Consider the following 19,510-nt stretch of genomic DNA (forward strand, 5'->3'; position numbering starts at 1 on the left):
TCTGACCTCTGACCTCTCACTACTAAGTTAGCTGTTACATTACAAGAAACCATCCTGCTGAGAATATCAAAATAAAAGCACTTCCTATTCTGCTCATTGAGAAGTTTAACACGGTTGTTTACTTCCTCCATTTTGATTTGTTCATTGTGATCTCAGCAGCCAATCAGACGTCAGGGTTTTTTCTGTTGTGTGGAAATCAGAGCGTCTGCATAAAGTTTTTCAGTCATAGTTTCACTGATCTGTTTCCTTTTATAGTTTACTGAATCAGTTTCAGTGAAACTGATTAGAAATGTAATAAGAAATAAGCGACTGGCGTTCGCTTATAATATATTTATAATTTAAAAAAAACTTTATTAAGGCAACAAAAACACAAAACGGTAACAGTTTTCATTCACAATAAAAAATTAGTCATGTTATATTGAAACTGAAGATCAGTTAACAGCTGTAACCTTCCTCACATCATCATCAGCGCTCCACGCTGAGGATTTAAATCGGGTGTTTTTATCAGAGTTCCTCCTGCTGCTGCACTTCAACTATAAATAGACTGCAGGGCTAAATGTGGAGTAAATGACAGAATAAACTCTTCAAACTAAAGGCCACAGTTTGGGTTTTTCTATAAACTTACATTCACAGCAAAAGGAAAAAACAAATCATTGTAATTCCCGTGTTGACCACTAGATGTCAGTAGCTATTACGTTCGTGTGTTTATCTAAATACTTCTGGGTTTTCCTCCGATACAGCAGCGTATTACGGCCATTGTAGATAAAGAGTACACTTTTGATAATAAAAAATGAAAAAAAGAAATTTCTGAATTTGAAAAGGTCAAAATTAGCAAAACAAGGAAATTACTGAGTTTTAAAAGTTGAATATTTTTGCCAAAAACTCAGAAATTTTGAGATTAACCTAAAATTTTTCATAAAGGAAAAACTAGAAAATTTTTAAAAAGTTGAACATTTTTGAAATTTAGATTATTTTATAGAACATTTCTGAATTTTTTTTGGTACAAATTAGCTTTTTTTCTGTCTACCACAGCCCAATACTCTGTTGTACTCCAAGGGCCCGGTTCTACCCTGTCCCGGTTCTGTTCTGAACTCCATGGACTGGTTCAGAGCAGCAGGTATTAGGATATCCTGTGTCTATAAATGTTTGAACTAGGCTCAGGGTGTTTTTTTGTGACATGTTTAATATTTAGAGCTATTAGGAGGAGCAGCAGAAGCAAAGGAGGTGGATTATCTGATGTGTTGCTCTGCATCAGGGAGTCGGACTCGGTTTCACTCCGAGTCGCATTAAGATAATGGATGTATAACCTGAATATGTGAAACCCACTAAAACTGATATTAACGGTCAACAATCTATAAGTTCTTAAAATATTGTCCCCTGGTCTGTCATTGATGAGTTCCACCAGGATTTCACGATTATTTGTGTGATTTTCTTCTTTTTGCAATCAACATTAATTTAGAAAGAATAAATTTAGAGATTAAGCCATATTTGTGTTCATGTTTGACGGTAAATGTGATTCTTTGTTTCTCGCAGTATCGATCGTGAACTATGACATCAAGTCAGGCTGAGGCAGCAGAGTAGTAGAAGTATGAAACACTGCCACCTACAGGTGGGAGATAGCATCACTTAAATACAATGTTTTTACCATTCTTGTGGAAAATTTGCAGTAAACTTATAACTCGCATGAAAACGTTTGGGAATCTGTTGTTTCCGTTTCCATGACAGCGGATTAAAAAAAACTAGATGATATGGCAGTAAACTGATAAAACTGCTTTGATTAAAGGAGACTATTTAAGCTAACAACTGTTATCCTGAATATCCTGAAGGTTCTGTTCAGGTGTCCCTCAGAAAAAGCTACGGTGAGCCAGATGTGGCCCCCTGGCCTCGACTTTGACACCTCCTTGAAGCATCACTCACCGGTGACTTTGCTGAGGCTCCAGTTTTAGTTTGAACTTCCCTCTGCTCTCCTCCCAGTCGCCAACATTCGCATACCAAATCTGAAGTAGTCAGATGATGCCTTTAAAATGATTATCCATGAGTTAAAGTGAACTTGACAGTTTGTTCAGAAACATGACTTCATGTTTGTGACCTTGAATGAGAAACGTTAATCAGATGTGCGACAACCGCAGCAGGTAGTTTCTCTTGATGAGCTAACGAACTGATTCCAGACCGACCGATAAACTTCTGACGCTACGCGAGATAAATCAGACTCTGAGGAGACTTTATCCTCTGATCGGTTTCTAAACATGGAAATGGTTTGACTTAATATTTATGATTGTATCAGAATTAATGTTTTTTTTTTCTTTAAAGCAGGTTTGTATATTTGATTTGTGGTTGTTGATAAATGTTTTCATTATTTAAGAAATATTGTAAAAACATCTTTAATTTTGAACCTTCAGATATCGAACATCTGGAATGTGAAAATATTTTACGATAATTTTTTTTTTTTTTTACTAAATATCAAACTGTTCAGAGATGAGTGTAGAAATGTTTTTGTGAAGGGTAAAAACATCCGACCATATAAAATCCATCATGGCGGAAAGTCCAAGTTGCAGCAGCAGCTTCCGAAAACCCAGACATATTCCTGAGTTGGGCCAGAACCGGACGGCTGCTGGGCTCCGTTTAAAGTTCTGTGGGTTTGATTGGTGTGGATGGGTTGATTTTAGGGGTCCTCCCAGAGTCTGGCGTATGATTGGTTGATTTGGAGCGGCCGCAGCGATTGGTCAGTTCTCAACAGCAGGCTGGCGGCCTTTCACGATGATCTCTAGAACCGGCGTCAGATCCATCAGGTTCCGCAGCATGTCCATGATGTCCGGGTGCTCCTTGGCTCCGTCAATGAACTCCTCCAGTGTCAGCTCTCCTGGGAGGGGTCAGAGGTCAGAGGTTAGGCGCCATACCGGTCCGGTTCTGGACAGGAAGCGGAGCGCCGTTCCTACCTTCGCCCTTCACGTCGATCTTCTCATAGATGAGTGTCACAATCTCCTCTGGGTCGATGTCCCTGTTCCGTGTGATGTCCTGGATGGCCTGCAGGGGGAGACAAACTGTGTTCAAACAGACTGGTTCTGGTTCTGACCCGTCATCAAACCAATCAGAACGAAGGAACCTCCTGCTTGTCCATCTGACGGCACCAAACATCCACTGGTGTCCTAGGCTAACCCACTAATAGCAGAGCTAATTGTTTGTTTAGCACACCTAGCTTAGCCAAATAAAGTTCCCAGACTTTGTGGAGAGAGCAATAATCTCTGATGTGTCATTGACACATTGCTTGTTTCCATATTCAACATGGTTGAATTAGTTCTTTAGCATTAGCTTTCTGCTAATTATCATGTTGGTGAAGCACTTTAGTGTTACCAGAACTAATGTTTGAGTTGTGCTGGAGGGTTAGCACAGCTAACATTTTAGCTAGCTGAGCCCACCACTGGAATTTGTGATTAAATCAGATAATAAAAGATTAAAACTGATGATAAATAACAGCAAATCCTTCCAGGTGGTTCTGTTGGACCCAGTGTTCTGGTGAACCAGACAACTCTCTAAGTACAGAGAGTTCATTCAGCAGATTAGCACCAGGCTAATTTCAGAGTTAATCTCTGTTGGCTGCTGACTTGGATTTCCTTAAATCTTCAGGAACTTTCTCTCTCTTAGGACCCGATTTGTATTTTTAGCCTTCAGCAGCGAGGAAGATGAGGAGCAGACAGATGTTCGCTCCACTCTTCAGAACCAGACCAGAAGACAAGTCTCCAAAACTGAAGCGGTTTGTTCCTGAGTGTTTGAAGCGCCCCCGTGTATGACCAATCAGAAACGTCCAGAGCCGCTGGAATCTGGACTATATTTAGCTTCAAAGTAAATATTAAGTTATCAAGCTAATTATTTATTTAGCGAGCTAAATGTTTACCTTCAAACAACTGTTTTCAAAATAAATATTTTGCTTGCTAACTATTTAGCTTCAATTTAAGTACTTATTAAGCTAAAAGTTTATATTCATACTTATTAGCAAAGTAATTATTTCTCTTCAAAATAAATAGTTTTCTTGTAGCTATTAAGTTTCAAATTAAATAGAAATCTAAATATTTAGCTTCAAACTACATATTACACGTTTATTAAATAACGTAGCTAAAATGTGACTTAATGAAGCCACATTTATTTATTTTATAACATAAGACCAATTATTTGAATTATTATCTTTAACTTTGCAAACAGCAGCCCGTAGAGGGAAACCCAGAGTGGAGCTTCTGAAGCTGAACCGACCAGCAGAAGCTGAACTCCAGAGTTAATCTGAATAAATTCTGTGTGCCATTTCTACCTGATAGATTAGGATTAATCTGCTGTTCAGGTCTTTAAGGTGGTTTTAAGGAGCTCAGACGGTTTTACTTTTCTACTTTTTTCAGCTCCTGAACAAAGAACAAGCAGCTTAGAGAACGGAGTGGCCAGTAGTGAATGTTTCAGGATGACCTCCGACCTCCCAAGGCATCTCAAGGTTCTGGACAGTTTCCTCTTAATGCTGTAATGTCCCTGGATTTCAGGTTCCTGCTTGTTGCAGGTAGATGCCGTTTTCTGCCAGTAGGTGGCAGAGTTTTTACGGTTTAGGTGGATTTAATCTGATGGTTTGACACATTAATTAGCTGAGTAATGGAGCTGCTACGGAAGCCTAGAGGTTCAAACATGCTTTGGGTTTTTAAATGCAGAAGAAGAGAGCATCACCGTGAAGATGGTCTCCAGCTCGTCCTTATCGATCTTCCCGTTCCCGTCCTGATCGAACAGCTTGAAGTACCACTTCAGCTTCTGGTTGATCTCTCCCTTCAGCAGCAGGCTGATGGCTGCGATGTACTCCACAAAGTCAATGTAGCCGTCCTGCAGACACAACCCAGGGCGTTAAAACCCATAAAACCCAGACCCAGTTCCTACAGACAGAACCATAACCCTGGAGGAACCAACCTAGGTCCTGGAGGAACCTTACTGAGCAGTTTTCGGTGGACAGCAGAACCCGGTTTGGACCAGAAACATTCTCTGGTTTCTCTCAGAGATGCTGATCGGGTCCAGATCAGCAGAGCTCTGAGCTGGAGGTCAGAGGTCATTTGGTTCTGTTGGACCGTAGTGATTAGTCAGTGTTAGTGACCCGGTTCTGTTCAGGTCTCTAACTCTGTTTGGTTCTGGAATCAGGTACCCAGTCAGAATTCTGTATTATGAAGAACCGGTCCAATCCGGTCCACTTCTGATGAAGGAGTCCAGGACCGGGGCTGACACGGTTACTACAGTTACCAAACCTAAACACAGCACAGCAGTGGTTCTGGTTCCTGGTTCTGATTAGATGACTGAGAATCTGAGGGATTTTATATTAATATGATCAAAGAATAAAAATCCATCCATCCATCCATCCATCCATCCATCCATCCATCCATCCATCCATCCATCCATCCATCCATCCATCCATCCAAGAATCCAATCACCTTCCGGTTGACCTGGATGTGATCTCTAACACCTCCATCGTTATGAAACATTCTGGACAGATTTACGTTTGTCCTGTTTTCATGCATGAAGCATCCCATCACAGTTCCATGAGCCTCAGATTTAAAACTGCTGCAGTTTTCAGAGCTGCTCTGCTGGAACCAGGCATGGTTCTGTTTCACCGAGTAGGAACTGATCAGAACCAGCTCTAACTGCAAAACCTGGTTCTGGACAGAACCCTGAGGAACCCCAACCATCAGCCCTGAGGAATCCCAACCATCAACCCCGAAGAACCCCAACCATCAACCCCGATGAACCCCAACCATTAACCCTAATGAACCCCAACCATCAACCTTGAGGAACCCCACTTATCAGCCCTAAGGAACCCCAACCATGAACCCTGAGGAACCCCAACTATGAACCCCGATGAACCCCAACCATGAACCCCGATTAACCCCAACCATCAACCCTGAGGAACTCCAACCATCAACCCCGATGAACACCAACCGTCAACCCTGAGGAACCCCACTCATCAGCCCTAAGGAACCCCAACCATCAACCCTGAGGAACTCCAACCATCAACCCCGATGAACTCCAACCATGACCCCGAGGAACCCCACTCATCAGCCCCAAGGAACCCCAACCATCAGCCCTGAGGAACCCCTGTTTCCCCCCGAACCTGCGCACGCACCCCGTCCATGTCGAAGGTGAAGAAGACTTGCTCCACATAGCTGTTGGCGTTCTCCGTGATGCCCTTCAGGTTGAGGATGGCTTTGAGCTCGAACAGCGTGATGAGTCCGGACGGAGACTCCTTCATGAACTTGTTGTACCAGTGGTGCATGTCCTCGGCCAGGATGTCGTCCAGGTTGGAGCCGTGGTTCCCCATGGCTGCAGCTCCGGCACCGCGGACCCAGAGAGCGGCAGAACCGGGCTGCCGTGACCGCAGATCAGAAGTCACAGCTCTGTGTGTAACCCGCTTAGGTTCTGGAGAATCAGCGACGCTCCGAAAATAAACCGCTAATGGGATGAGCCGCAGCGCTGCCAGCGGTTCTGGACACCGAGATCTGGGTCTAGAACCATAGGGCTTACGTAACCGGCTGGCCCGGTTCGACCCGCAAGGATGAAAATAACCGGCAGCGGCACCGTTCTGGAACAGGTTCGGGAAAGTTTCATCCCAAGTTCAGGTCGGTTCTGCTCCATAATAAACTCCTGATCCTCCGGTTCCGTCAGCTGGTCCGGTTCCGTTGGACCAGAAGGAGGTCCAGTAATGGCCTCAAACCAATAAAACCAAACTCATGAAGCCTCGCTCATAGAAACACAACTACCACACAAGGGGCTAAAGTAAGTACACCCTCTTTCGTCTGGGGTGTACTTACTTTAACATCTTTCCTCTTTCATCTAGGCTAAAGTAAGTAAATCCTGGATGGAACAGTGTATATTTAGTTTAACAGACGAAAGAGGTCAGAGTAAGTACACCCCAACTGTTTTATGTTAGTAAGTACACCTTTACACTAGCATTGTGAATAAAACAGTTTAATAGTCGAAGCTTCTTTACATCAGGGGTGTCCAAACTTTTTGCATCCTGGGCCAGAATCCCACGGCTGAAATAATCATATTGATTTTCAAACTTAAAACGCAAAATAATGTTCATGTAAAATGATGTTTTTTTATGCTTAGCAATAAATTAAATATGCAATATTTTAATTAAACAAAATTGCAACATTCTTTGTATTAAGTAAAGGAAAACAGTTTTCTAACTTTTTTTTCAGTTTATTTAGTAAATTTGTTTTTATTCTATTCTCAGTAACAATAAGGAAAGCTTTCTTTAAAAAAAAAGAAGTTTGTTTTACTAACCAAGTTTAATAAAAAATAAATATGCTCCAGTGTTTTTTATGTAAAAAGTTGCTGGATGTTTACAACCCTACTTACTATGAAATTAAAATAAAATTCAGCTATTAAAAGAAAAACATATTTTACATAAAATAATTAATTTTCTCACTGAAAATCATGTTAAAAAATGATAAAAGTGTCCACTAGAGGGACAAATTAATACCATTCTTGAACTACAGTCAGGGGGCCATATTAAATTGTCCAAGGGTCCACAGATGGGCCCCGGGCCACCCTTTGGACACCCGACTCTACATGTTTGGTCCGTGGTTCCAGAGATCGGTGCTGTTTGGTTCTTCAGGATTTCTCCGCCATGCAGACTCTTCTTGTCTCTGATTGGTTCCTCCAGCAGCAAAGCCTCCTGGGCCATACGGTCCAGGTGTTTGGTTGACCTTTGGCCTTGGCAAGCAGCAGCTGTCCGTCACGGCGAGGTGTTGCGGTAACTTGGGTGGTTCTTGGCAGCGACGCGGCTGTTTCCACTCCTGCTGCTGCTGGTTTTTATTTCAGGCTGCAGCGCCTCAATCTGAGGATCAAACAGCTTAGCAGAATCAGATTGAGGCGCCGGCAGCGGCAGCTAGCCAGCTAACGCTTCAGCATCAAATCCTGCTTTTCCAAGAAGGAGTCCCCGCAGATTACGGCTCCTCTGCCAGTCGAGGGAAATCCTCACTGAGCATGCTCAGTATAAGACACTTTCTTTTTTTTTATTAAATCCAAAGAGTCATGTAACATTTATCGTTTATTTGCTCAAATAAACTTATAAATGTAACATTTTATTGAGACAAACAAAATAGTTAGATTTTTCTAGGAAGGAGTTCTGTAAACCATTTAAGATTAATAACAAAATCAGTCAGGGCTACAATTTACTGATTTAACTTATTTAAGAGTGACTGATGGTGGTAAAAGGGATGGGAAAAAAAACAGGACAATAATTTACAAATGTGTATTTTACAGAACATTTTTAAAACTGCTTTAAGATTTTATTTGTAAAATGTATCATCCTAAAAGATATTTAGCAAGCGGCCACACAAAATAATTCAGGGGGCTGCAAGTGGCCATCAGGCTGCACTTTGGGCATCCCTAGTTTAAAGGTTAAAGATTTCACTTTGACAGATTTCTTCCTTAAATGGTTTTCTGATTATCTGAGTGAATAATTTTTGTTTCCATTCTTTGGACTTTGTTTTTTTTTTACTCTTTGCCAATCCACTACATTTACCACTGTAGATTATCTTCTGCTTTCTTCATCTGATTTTTAGGTTAACCGTTAACCTGATTTAAATTAGCGTGGTTTAGCTTCTTTAGGTTTAGCTTGGTTTAATAAGCTGAAATAGTTAAACTGTCTTATCTTAGCAAACCATACTTAACTTTAGTTTAGCTTAGCATGCTATAGGTTACCTTATCTTAGGTAAGCTAAACTAAAGCTTAACTAAGCTAATTCATATCATGCTAAACATAACCAAACCAAGTTAACTAAACTAACTTGAGACAGATTAAAATAACTACTAAGAAAAGCTACTCTGATATAGCTCATCTAAGATAAATTAATCTTAAACTAGACCATTCTAAATTAAAGGTAAGCTAAGGTAAAGTATCACACTAAAATAATCTCAACCAATATTACTTTAAGCTCATCTAATTAAACTGATATTATCTTAGATTATTTTAGCTGGGTCAGTTTATCTGAGTATGCCAATCTAATGCTAAACTAGGCTCAAATGGCTTACCTTACCATTTGACCAACACACTTCAGCATCAAATCCTAACACCTAACATTATCCTAACTTAATTTAGCTTAAGATAAGATGAGCAAAAATAACATCAAGTTGGTTTAGAATATCTTAGTTCAGAGTGGGTTGGTTTGTTTTAACTTATTAGGTATAATTAGTAGGGTAATCCATCCAACCACAGCGTGACTTTATATCATCTTTTTTAGCAGTTAAAACGAAACAAAAAAAATTCAGTTTATATTTGTAAAAAGTTATTTTTTATTAATTACCCCAGAATAAGGCATTATGTGTTTTTTTTCTCACAGCTCTGAACATTGATAAAACTCTGATTTTGATTCTTTTCACTCTAGAAATTAACCTCAAAATTTCAAAGACACCAAACAGCAAGAAACCATTACAACTCCCCCCACAAAATTCACACATTGTTCTTAAAAAAATATGAAATGCAGCGCCGCAGTGTGGAAAAGCTTGTATTAGTAAAAACTGCTTTTGGAGCTTCACTAAAGCTTCAGGAAGAGTTTCCTGTCTGAGTTTCAAACGGTAGCTCAGAGTTTTCCGACATTTCTCTACCCAGCGTCGGCGGCCATTTTCTCCAAAGTGTTTCTGTCGCAGGGTTTCCCGCTCTGCAATTCAGGGGCTCAACGTCACAGGGACCTCGCTCCGACTCGGCCAAACGTCCTATTCCTCATCGGGAAGAACTCTGTCGAAGAAACACGAAAATAGGTCAGAGAAAACCCTGGTTTCACTCCCGTGTTCTGTCTCAGAACCGGGCAAGTTTGGCTCGGTGTGGGTCATTTGGACCTTTAATGTCTGAATGCTTCAGTGAGTCTTTTAACCACACCTTTTTCTTACTCAAACAACCAGTTAGCATGGCGATAGCATCCAATGACAGGAAGTGATTACTAATTAAAGATAACCTAAACATTTTTTAACTATAAAATACTTAAGCTATATTCATATTATAGGTGCTTGCGTCCTTATTTCAAAATAAAAGCATCATAATAACAAGGTAAAGATCAAATTCTGGGCGGTTCTGACAAAGGAGTTTGATCTGTTAGTGTATGAAACTAGAAGTATTTATATTTAGTTCTGCTGGATCAGAACCAAAATAAAACTGGACCAAGAGAGGAAGCAGAACCAGCTCCAATTTAATCGCTGGCTTCCGGTTATTCAAACTTAATTTCAGTCTTTTTCCTGGTTCTGATCCAGCAGCTGGGGTATGAATACTTATGGTTTCTTCCTCAGTCTACAGACGGAACCATTCAAACGATCAGAAATCAGACCTCCATCTTTTCATCCTCCTTCCTTTTTCCATCAGTCGATTCTTCTTGTTTTTCCTCTTTTTCCTCCTCTCTCTCATCCTTTTTCTCCTCTTCCTCCTCCTTTTTCTCCTCGGTTTTCTCCTTTTTCTCCTCCTCTTCTTTTTTCTCCTCCGTCCAATTCTCCTCCTCCTTTTTCTCCTCCTCTCCCCTCAGCTGTGATGAAGACGTCCCGTCCTCTTCCTCTGTTTCCCTCACACTGTTTCTCTTCGTCTCTTCTTCTTCATGGGTTTCCTTCATCTCTGGCGATGATGCGGTTTCCTTTTTGAACACCTCTCCCTCTTCATCCTCCCCTCCAGGTCCCCCCTGTCCCTCCTCCGTGGCGTCCCCCTGACTCCCCGCAGTCCGGGACTGCAGGTGTGTCTCCGCCCCTTCCTGTCCCAGTCCTGCATCATCCCCGCTGCTGGACGTCTTGTGACGGCGGGACGGAGGACGCCGCCTCATGGAGCCCCGTGGTCTGCCCTGGAGACGGACCAATCACAGGAGAGGTCAGCAGTGATGTTGTTAGTGATGTTACACAGGTAATGAGTAGTTTCTTGCTCACCTTGTTGATGCTAGGCAGGATGTTTCCCTCTGCGGCTGAGGGCGGAGCCTCAAAGGAGGTGGGGCTTTCTGTGGGGGCGGGGCTGGTGGGGGTTACCATGGGAACCGGGGGAGCGGAGCCCGGGGAGGGTGGGGTGAAGCCAGCAGGAAGCGTCCTCAGTCCGGGGCTCTTCAGCGGCGCGGCGGTGGGCGAGCCCAGCGCCAGGTTGGCCTGAGCACACAGAAAGTTATGTCACTGTGACGTCATAGTGATGTCAGAGTGGCTGGACTCACCTGGAGCTTCTCGATCAGAGCCGAGTTCCTCTTGGCTTTGGGTGGAGACGAGACGCCTGATGGGGGCTGAAACAGACAGAACCGTTACCCCGAAATCAAACCTGTTCAAATAAAACATCAACTTCCTGTTTCCTGGCTCATCCACAGTTCATATACAAACTTTAATGAAAAAAATAAATAAATCTTTTAACATGTTGAAAATGTCACCATGACAGTTTGGTACCACCTCGTCTGCCTTCTCCCAGTGCTAGTTAGCATAGGCTGTTGTAAATACTAAGGCTATTTAGCATAGCTACTTATGACGTCAGATAAACGGTTTCCACCATTAGAACATTTAGCAGTGTGTACATGAGGTTGATCGACAGCGCTAGGAAAAATAATATTCTTTATAAAAGTTAAATATTAATAACTTAGTTTTTTGTTTTCAGGACAGAAAATTCTCATTTATTATTTGTTTTGAGTGATTTTCCTGCTTTAGTTTTCTGTATTTCATGTTTTTATGTATTTGTCGTACTTTTTGCACATTTAATCTTTTAGTCTTTTATTGTCTTTCAAATGGAGTTAGGGTTGGGGTTAGACTGCGGTGCTGGTGGTCGTTACCATCCCACTGGGTTTCTTTCTTATAATTTATAATTATTTAAATGATTTTTTTTCTTATAATTCTAAAGGTTTCAGAATGAAATCTTAGGATTTTTCAGCCTTTGAAAAGTTTTCATTCCTAATTTTTTTAAATGTGGATAAAGCTGCATTAACCTCTGTGAGGCTGCGATTGGCTGACGGCGTCTCACCTGGTTCTGCTCTGGGTTCGGGTTCGGCAGCTGCAGGGTCCGAGGCGGCCGCCGCCTCACAGGTTTATCCTAGTGAACAGCAATATAAATGTTTAAATAGAAATTTAAACATTTATATTCTCCATATTTCCTGTTCATGTGCAGGTGACGCTCACCTGGTTCCCCGCGGTGCCGCTCGGGTTGGGAGCCTGACCTTTGAACCTTCCTGCCAGTTCGGCCACGGAGCGGCGGGGTGGAGCCTCATTCTGCAGGTAAAACACGGCAGGTCAACCTCCTGTCCATCCATCCATCCATCCATCCATCCATCCATCCATCCATCCATCCATCCATCCTTCCTTCCATCCTTCCTTCCTTCCTTCCTTCCTTCCTTCCTTCCTTCCTTCCTTCCTTCCTTCCTTCCTTCCTTCCTTCCTTCCTTCCTTCCTTCCTTCCTTCCTTCCTTCCTTCCTTCCTTCCTTCCTTCCTTCCTTCCTTCCTTCCTTCCTTCCTTCCTTCCTTCCTTCCTTCCTTCCTTCCTTCCTTCCTTCCTTCCTTCCTTCCTTCCTTCCTTCCTTCTTTCTTTCTTTCTTTCTTTCTTTCTTTCTTTCTTTCTTTCTTTCTTTCTTTCTTTCTTTCTTTCTTTCTTTCTTTCTTTCTTTCTTTCTTTCTTTCTTTCTTTCTTTCTTTCTTTCTTTCTTTCTTTCTTTCTTTCTTTCTTTCTTTCTTTCTTTCTTTCTTTCTTTCTTTCTTTCTTTCTTTCTTCCTTCCTTCCTTCCTTCCTTCCTTCCTTCACACTTTGAGATCTGCATGTGAAATTAGTTATAAATAAAAAATCCATGGCCTCCAAACACCATTGACCTCTGACCTCCTCAAATCCATAGACAATCCTACGCAATATGTAAAGAAACATCAACTTTTACAATGTTTTTTATTCACTATTCAATAATCATTCCATTCATTTTGCATAAATGCTGCATCATACCGTCTGACTTTAGCTAGCCATGAGTTCTGTGATGGAAAGTTTTATTACCAGATACATTTTTTCATCTCAATTCTCTCTTGGTCCTAAGAAAATATATAATATTTTATATGAATCACATCAGATTTTATTTTATTCCCACAGTTCTGATGTTTTGTTTCAGCAGTGTTGGTTCCTTTGGTCTTTTTCTGGTCAGAAACTTTTCCATTTCTTGCTAGCTTCTTTAGCCTGGGGAGCAGCTTGGTGAATTTGACTGGCAGTCAATCAGAAATAACATTTAAATAATTTATTTCAACTTATATTTGATATAAAAATGATTAAAAACATTAAACTAAAGATATTATGAAAAATTTCAGATTAAAAGTTTTAAAATGTTTTTTTCTCATCTTCTCTGCAGCCTTATCAGGCCCCACGGCGCCCCCTGGTGGCCCCCACACTTCTCTGAGCCACTGTAGCAAACTAATCTGCTGCATGGTCTTCATACTTAAATATTTTTGCTGTTCATGTTTTACCCCAGGGTTCATTGTAATCTTAAACTGCAGCGCGTTTAGATCAAAATGTCATTTAAGTTCAATTAGTGGAAAAACATCCAGACTGCAGGGCGAGAAAAGCTTCATCAGATCGTCTTCATCAGAAGACGATTCTGAATCATTCTGGAGAAAAACAGCAAAAGTCCAGAGGAAACGGTTCTGACTCTGGTTCTGACTCTGGGTCTGTGTCCATCTGGACCTGACCCCACAGTGGGTGGGTGTTGCTGTCTGGCCCAGCTGTTGCCGTGGCGACAGTCAGTGTCGGGCTCGACTGAAGGCTCCACATAGCTGACATTCAGCAGATAATGAACTCGGCTTCACTCGTTGTTTCCTCAGAGGCAGGAAAGTGACGAAAGAGAGCGGCCGTTAGCCCACTTCCTGCTGCTGCTGTTTGTTTGAAGGAGGTTCTGGTTGTCAGGGTCGGTGCCGGGAGGAACGGACCAGTCCGGCCCGGTTCTGGACTTCTACTGCTCTATCATCTGATCTACAGCCGTTCATCAATAAACTGGAGGATTTTGCTGTCTGAGCAACACAAATACACACTGCATCTGATTCAGAGACACGCAAAATACAATAAATAACCAATAAAATCAAGAAATAAGTAAAAACCATAAAACTCACAAATAATTTATTAAAAGTTAAATAACCATAAAACCACTATAAAGCCAGAAAATATTAAAGCTATTTATGCAACCAAAACATTAAATACAATCATAAAGCTGCTGATAACCAGAAGACTAATGGATCACTCATAGAAAATACAGTTAATAAATAACAACAAAAAACTATTATGGCCATAAAATCAATAAACCCAGTGAATGTATATTTAAGATTAATAAATGAGACAACAAAATAAAGAAAACATTTAAACCGAGAAATACACTCACAAAGCCATAAACAACCTTAAAACCAATAATAAACAGATTAGTTCATATTAGCTGAATATCGCCTACCTTAGGCGATATTCAGGCAATATCTTGCTTATCTTATCTTATATCACATTAGCTTTTTATAGATTAGCCTATTTTAGCTTATTTAGTTTGTTTTAGCTGAGAGTTATATTAGCTGTTAGCTTTCCAAACTGCATTTCCTTTTGAATATTTTAGATAAGCGCTTCAAATAAATTTGCTAATATTCTGGAAATATGTGTGTTTTTTGTGATTGGTCAGTGATAAACTGCAGATTCTTCATCGAGTTTTGTGCTTCTTTATGTTTTATTATTTATGCCTCCGACTCTTTGCTGATCTCTGTCATCATCTTCAACCCTCTGCAGACATCATGAGTGTTTTTATCTATAGATTTCAGATGAGTAAACAACTGCCATCTTTAATCAGTAATCTACTTCCTGTCAGCTCTAATAACTACCATGAGCGAACCGCTGACTGGTTGCTACTGAACTCTGAGGGATTTTAAAGCAAAACCGTACATCCAATACAGACTGAGGATCATAAAAATGCAGAGAAGTTCATATTTCTGAGTGGACATCTTAGTCTTAGTTTTAGTCTCAGTTTAGCTAAGACGTGCGACTTAGTTTAGCTAAAGTAAGCTAAACTAAGATAAGCTGTACTAAAGTAGCTTATCTAAGATAAGGTAGCTAAATTTTAAGGCATATCTTACCTTAGCCTGCTTAATAAATAACTGGTATTGTTTATCTTAATTTAGCTTGCTTTATCCCACTTTAGCTTTACCAGTTTTATCCTAAATTAGTTAATCTTATCTTTGCTTATCTTAGCATAACCTGCTTAAATGTACATTAGACTGTCTTAGCTTAGCTTATTTTGGCTTGTTTCTGCTCTTCATGGCCTATTTAAGCCAACTCTTTTAAAGGAAAATCTACCCTTAGTTGATTTACGTCATCTTAGTTTAGCATGAAGTTAGCTTAGCTTTTTATAAAACCAGTGAATCTGACACAAACGCACACCTGATCACTTTTTATATCTGTTTTTCTCTTTATGAAGACTGTGTTGTTGTGTTCAGCTAGCCAGCTGCTAGCTCATATTCACAGTGCTTTGTGAGAGCAAATTGTAAGTCAGTATAATTCACTGTTTCTTATCAACTGTTGGATCTTGTGTATGTTTTGCATGGATAATCTTCTGACTCTAAGCATATGTATATACCGTAGATCAAGGTTAATAGTTGGTGTTGATTGATCTAAACATGAAAGGCTCATAAACTAGTGTTGTGTTAACATGTAGCAGACATCTTAACAACGAACCAGTTTTAACCCAGATATTTAGCCTCTCTCCCACCATCTTGTCTGAATGAACTGGTTTATTTCCATTCCTTTGATTGGATCAATGGAAACTTCCAAATAGACGTTTGACAAACAGAAAAACAGATTTAATCTCCAATGGGTGATTCCTAAACAGCTTTCAGTAGAAATCATGAATCATCATGTCTCAGATCCTGTTTCAGGACCTGGCAGGTGGATCTTTTCCTCTGGTTCTGAAAAACTTCTGATATTTTCAGAAGAGAAACTTCAGTCTGAATCCAGACTGGCGAACCGAACAGAACAGCAGAGTCAAGAGTTTAACAGTAGAGAGTGTCTAAGGAAATTATGAAAAATGCAGCTTAAAAACATCTGATCAGAGGCCTTTTGGTTGTTCCTCATTTAGTTTTCAGATCTCCTTTCTTCTCTCCGTGTCTCAATATTCCCACTAACGTCTCCAGAGCAGCAGCATCAAACTTTAATAAAACAATAACCTGATGATCAGCCATCAGCCAACCTCAGAGAAACAATATGACCCATTATCCTTTTTCATGAACAAACATTGACAGAGGAAAAAATGCACTACAGTTAGTTTAAGTTCTGAACTTTGACTAGGACATTGCAGCACCTCCATTCTGTTCTGCCTGAGTCGTTCTGCTGCTGTGTTTGAGATCCTGATGCTGTTCATAACCTAGACGGACTCACATTGACTCCATGAAGGCATCGTGGTCCTGTCCAGTTCAAGTTCACTACCTTCACCGCCGTGGAGGTTCCTTCTTACAAAGAAGGAACAAAAAAAGTGGGCGTGGTTTTCAGATTTAACTCTCGTGTTTATGAAACTTTGACTGCAGTAGCGTGTCGTCTGTTGTTGTTTGAGCATCACGTGGTTTAATTTTACATTGAAAGGTTGGAATTCAACCTTTTAAGATCTCTGACTTCTGTTCTCTCTAGAGGATGCTGATAACGAAGCAGAAAGTCACCATGTGCATCAGCTAACATCTGGGCCATGTTCACATCTGAAACAGATGGTGGTGGAGGCAAAGAGAAGAGCTGATAAAAGTCCATGTTTGGTCTGAAAGGTTTGTGTTTCTAGTTGACATGTTGCAGGTTTGTGTTTGTCAATCAAATGGTTGATCATTGCAGAGCAACAGAGGACCGAGGACGAAACCCTGAGGTACTCCAGAACCGAGGAGCTGAAACTGCAGAGGAAAGCTACCAGACGCACGTTTGACCCGTTTTAAAGACGCATCAAGCAAATTCAGAAAATTATGAGAAGTTTTGTGATGTTTGCGCCCAGATTTCCGTCTGCGCTGACTGACTGAAGGTGATAAAAGTCTCAAATAATCTGACGACACCTTAGAATCCACAGCTGTAATGTCGACGAAACCTGTTGCACACGTTGGTTTCCTGTTAGCGCCCGTTCGCTCTTCACCACCCAGTCGACCCTGCAGGTCCTGAAAACGAACAGAGTCGTTTTCAGGACTCTGTTCGTCTGATTCATGAGCCGCTGTTGGGATTTCTGGGCCTCTTCCACGAACGCCCAGCAGAACACAGCAAACCCAGCAGCAACAGCAGCAGCAACAGAAAGTTTGAGAGCTTTACCTCCATCCTGCTGGTCGTCTTTCAGCCGCCTCAATATGTCGAGTATGTGTGAAAGAGGGTGGGAGGGGCTGGGGTTAAATATAGAGCCGGAGTCACGTCTGGAGAGAGACCTCCGCTGTCTACTGGCAGAGAGAGAGAGAGAGGCAGATCATGTTCTGTCACATGGTGGCCATGTTTGTGTTGATAAACTCATTGATATCTGCTGCTGGAACCGAGCTGATCTCAGCTCAGAACGAGAACAGCTGACCAAAAAAAAAGATCTTTTTCATAAAGCTTCTCACTTTTAGACAATTTCTGTTCCAGAGAAACCAGAAAGGATTCAAAAAGGCAAAAAAGATTTCAAAAGCACGGTAGAGGAGGAGTGGTGCAGCGGATTACATTTGAATGAACACATTCACATGAAAACTCAGTTTTATATCACTAAAAATGATTATTTATGAAAATAGAGATGTTAGAAAGCTCTTTATGTTTGTGTGTGTACAGGAAAACAGTTTTAGGATCCAGTCTGTGATAAAAAAAAAATGCACAGATATTCACACAAATTGGATTTGACACCAATTGACTTTGTCTTGTTCCTCATTAACTTTATATTCTAATTCAGTCCTGGCGCTATGTTTAATTCCCAACAGGAAGTCATGGTTGTTTTGAAACAATCTGATTGGCTAACAGGATGTAGCTTAGTGCTACACTGCCCCCTACAGGTTTGTTTAAAACAAAGCTTTGGGCAGGCAACAGTCCTTTGTGTTTGATGTTCTTTAAAACGATGCGGTGGAGAGATTTGTTTATGAAGCTGTGGCTGCGTGTGGACAGGCCTTCAGGTTACTGGTGGTGTCCCACAGGGAGCAGTTTTAGGCCCAGAAACCTTTTATTGCACATCATCAATATATTTTATCATTAAAAAATGATAAAATGTGTTTTATTTGCAGATGAAACAAATGCATTTTGTTTTTGTTCAAACATGCGGGTTTGATCAGGTTTGACTTTGAGGCCAGATATGGCCATCTGGTGCTAACGTTCAGATGGCCATGTCTCTTATTTTGGGATCTATGTGTTTGACATCTGCGACTTGTTCCTGGTTTGGTTGCAGAAAATGGTTGTTCAAATTAAAAAGTTAATAACTCAGAAAAACTAAAGTTATGGAAACTGGCCATCTGGGTTGGTTCATGGTTTAATGTAAATGATCAGGAAGTGATGTGATCAAAGGGGTGGAGGGGGAGGGTCTGCACCTGCTTCTGTTTGCATGTCTGACTTTTGTTCTTTTAACTTTTACACTAAATTGATCAGTAGTTGTGTTTCAGTCGGCCGATCTCCTCTGACCTTTGACCTCCAGTGGCTCACTGGATGTTTTCTGTTTCAGACCGTCCTCTGTTGACCTGAGACGGTTTTGAGTTCTGAACCACCTGGGCCTGTCTAGTACCAACAATCAGAAAACCTTCACAGATCCTATCTTCTGTGACGCTCAGCTTGGACTGATAAAGAGGAAGTTGCTCCCTCTTCAGCTCTCGGCTCTCTCTTTTACTGTGATCATGGCCGTCTGAACCCAGCTGGAGGTTCTGTTGGGTCTCAGAGTGGAAACCTGAGGAAGGAGCATGGTTCTGCTTGCTCCACACATGAACTGCCTGGACCAATCAGACGCAGCGGTTTGGCGGCGCAGCAGGAGACGGGAAGTGGTTGGAGGGGCGGAGTTAACAGACAGGAAGAGACGATGATGATGAAAGAGGAAACCTTATAAGGTGAAAACTAGTTGCTCCCAGAAACAGGATGGAGATGTTGCTCAACAGCAGCAGCTGACTGACAAAACCCTACCAGAACCTTCATTGTACCAGGAACAAAATTGAAGGTTTTAATGAGTCGGTTTCTTCTGCCTGAAATTATTTAGACTGAGAGAGGATGGATGGAGGAATGGAGGAGTCATTTCTGCTCCCTGTAAACATCATACTGCACTGAGTCTGTACCTGTCACTGACTCAGTGCTGGCTGGATGGGTGGGTGGGTGAATGACATGAAGTTCCTCAGGTGGCCACTATTGGCGCTGTTTCAGGATCAGAAGAATCTTCAGCAGTTAAATATCAAATCGGCATTCTTTTCTCAATAAAATCTGTTTTTCTTTTTATGGATGTGTTAAACTTTCACTTTAACTCCAGAACCAAATCCATATTCCCACCTCTGGCTCTAGAACAAGGGTGGGCAATCATGGTGCTAGAGGGCTGGAGTCCTGCAACTCTTGAATGTCTCC

The 19,510-nt window shown here is 41.2% G+C and overlaps 2 protein-coding genes and 1 long non-coding RNA gene across 7 annotated transcripts; 1 reads left to right on the forward strand and 2 right to left on the reverse strand.

The window, feature by feature from the left end:
• Window positions 1-326: 326 nt before the first annotated feature.
• guca1d (guanylate cyclase activator 1d) lies at window positions 327-6,577 on the reverse strand. 2 transcript variants are annotated; one of them, XM_081615726.1, is made up of 4 exons: window positions 6,122-6,577; window positions 4,699-4,848; window positions 2,937-3,024; window positions 327-2,860 (listed from the first exon to the last, which is right to left on the reverse strand). In XM_081615726.1, exons 1-4 carry the CDS (start codon window positions 6,326-6,328, stop codon window positions 2,724-2,726), a joined length of 582 nt encoding a protein of 193 aa, XP_081471852.1. In that variant the 5' UTR covers window positions 6,329-6,577; the 3' UTR covers window positions 327-2,723. The 2 variants fall into 2 exon arrangements, with proteins under 2 accessions (XP_081471852.1, XP_081471853.1); XM_081615727.1 differs by having other exon boundaries at window positions 6,134-6,563.
• A 2,930-nt stretch (window positions 6,578-9,507) lies between these two features.
• Window positions 9,508-17,503, reverse strand: dub (duboraya). 2 transcript variants are annotated; one of them, XM_081615722.1, is made up of 8 exons: window positions 17,276-17,296; window positions 17,029-17,127; window positions 12,132-12,221; window positions 11,977-12,045; window positions 11,189-11,254; window positions 10,917-11,126; window positions 10,337-10,834; window positions 9,508-9,753 (listed from the first exon to the last, which is right to left on the reverse strand). In XM_081615722.1, the coding sequence occupies exons 1-8, from the start codon at window positions 17,279-17,281 to the stop codon at window positions 9,739-9,741; spliced, it is 1,053 nt and encodes a 350-aa protein (XP_081471848.1). In that variant the 5' UTR covers window positions 17,282-17,296; the 3' UTR covers window positions 9,508-9,738. The 2 variants fall into 2 exon arrangements, with proteins under 2 accessions (XP_081471848.1, XP_081471849.1); XM_081615723.1 differs by lacking the exon at window positions 17,029-17,127 and having other exon boundaries at window positions 17,276-17,503.
• Window positions 9,693-19,387, forward strand: LOC145554877 (uncharacterized). 3 transcript variants are annotated; one of them, XR_014090915.1, is made up of 6 exons: window positions 9,693-9,776; window positions 10,672-10,893; window positions 12,121-12,227; window positions 16,625-16,752; window positions 16,817-16,997; window positions 18,633-19,387. It is a non-coding gene; the product is annotated as an uncharacterized LOC145554877 (long non-coding RNA). The 3 variants fall into 3 exon arrangements; XR_014090916.1 differs by having other exon boundaries at window positions 10,672-10,860; XR_014090917.1 differs by lacking the exon at window positions 16,817-16,997.
• The last annotated feature ends 123 nt before the right edge of the window (window positions 19,388-19,510 follow it).

Source organism: Poecilia reticulata, chromosome 14 (genome assembly GCF_904066995.2).
Source record: "Poecilia reticulata chromosome 14, P_reticulata-male-v2, whole genome shotgun sequence".
NCBI lineage: Eukaryota > Metazoa > Chordata > Actinopteri > Cyprinodontiformes > Poeciliidae > Poecilia > Poecilia reticulata.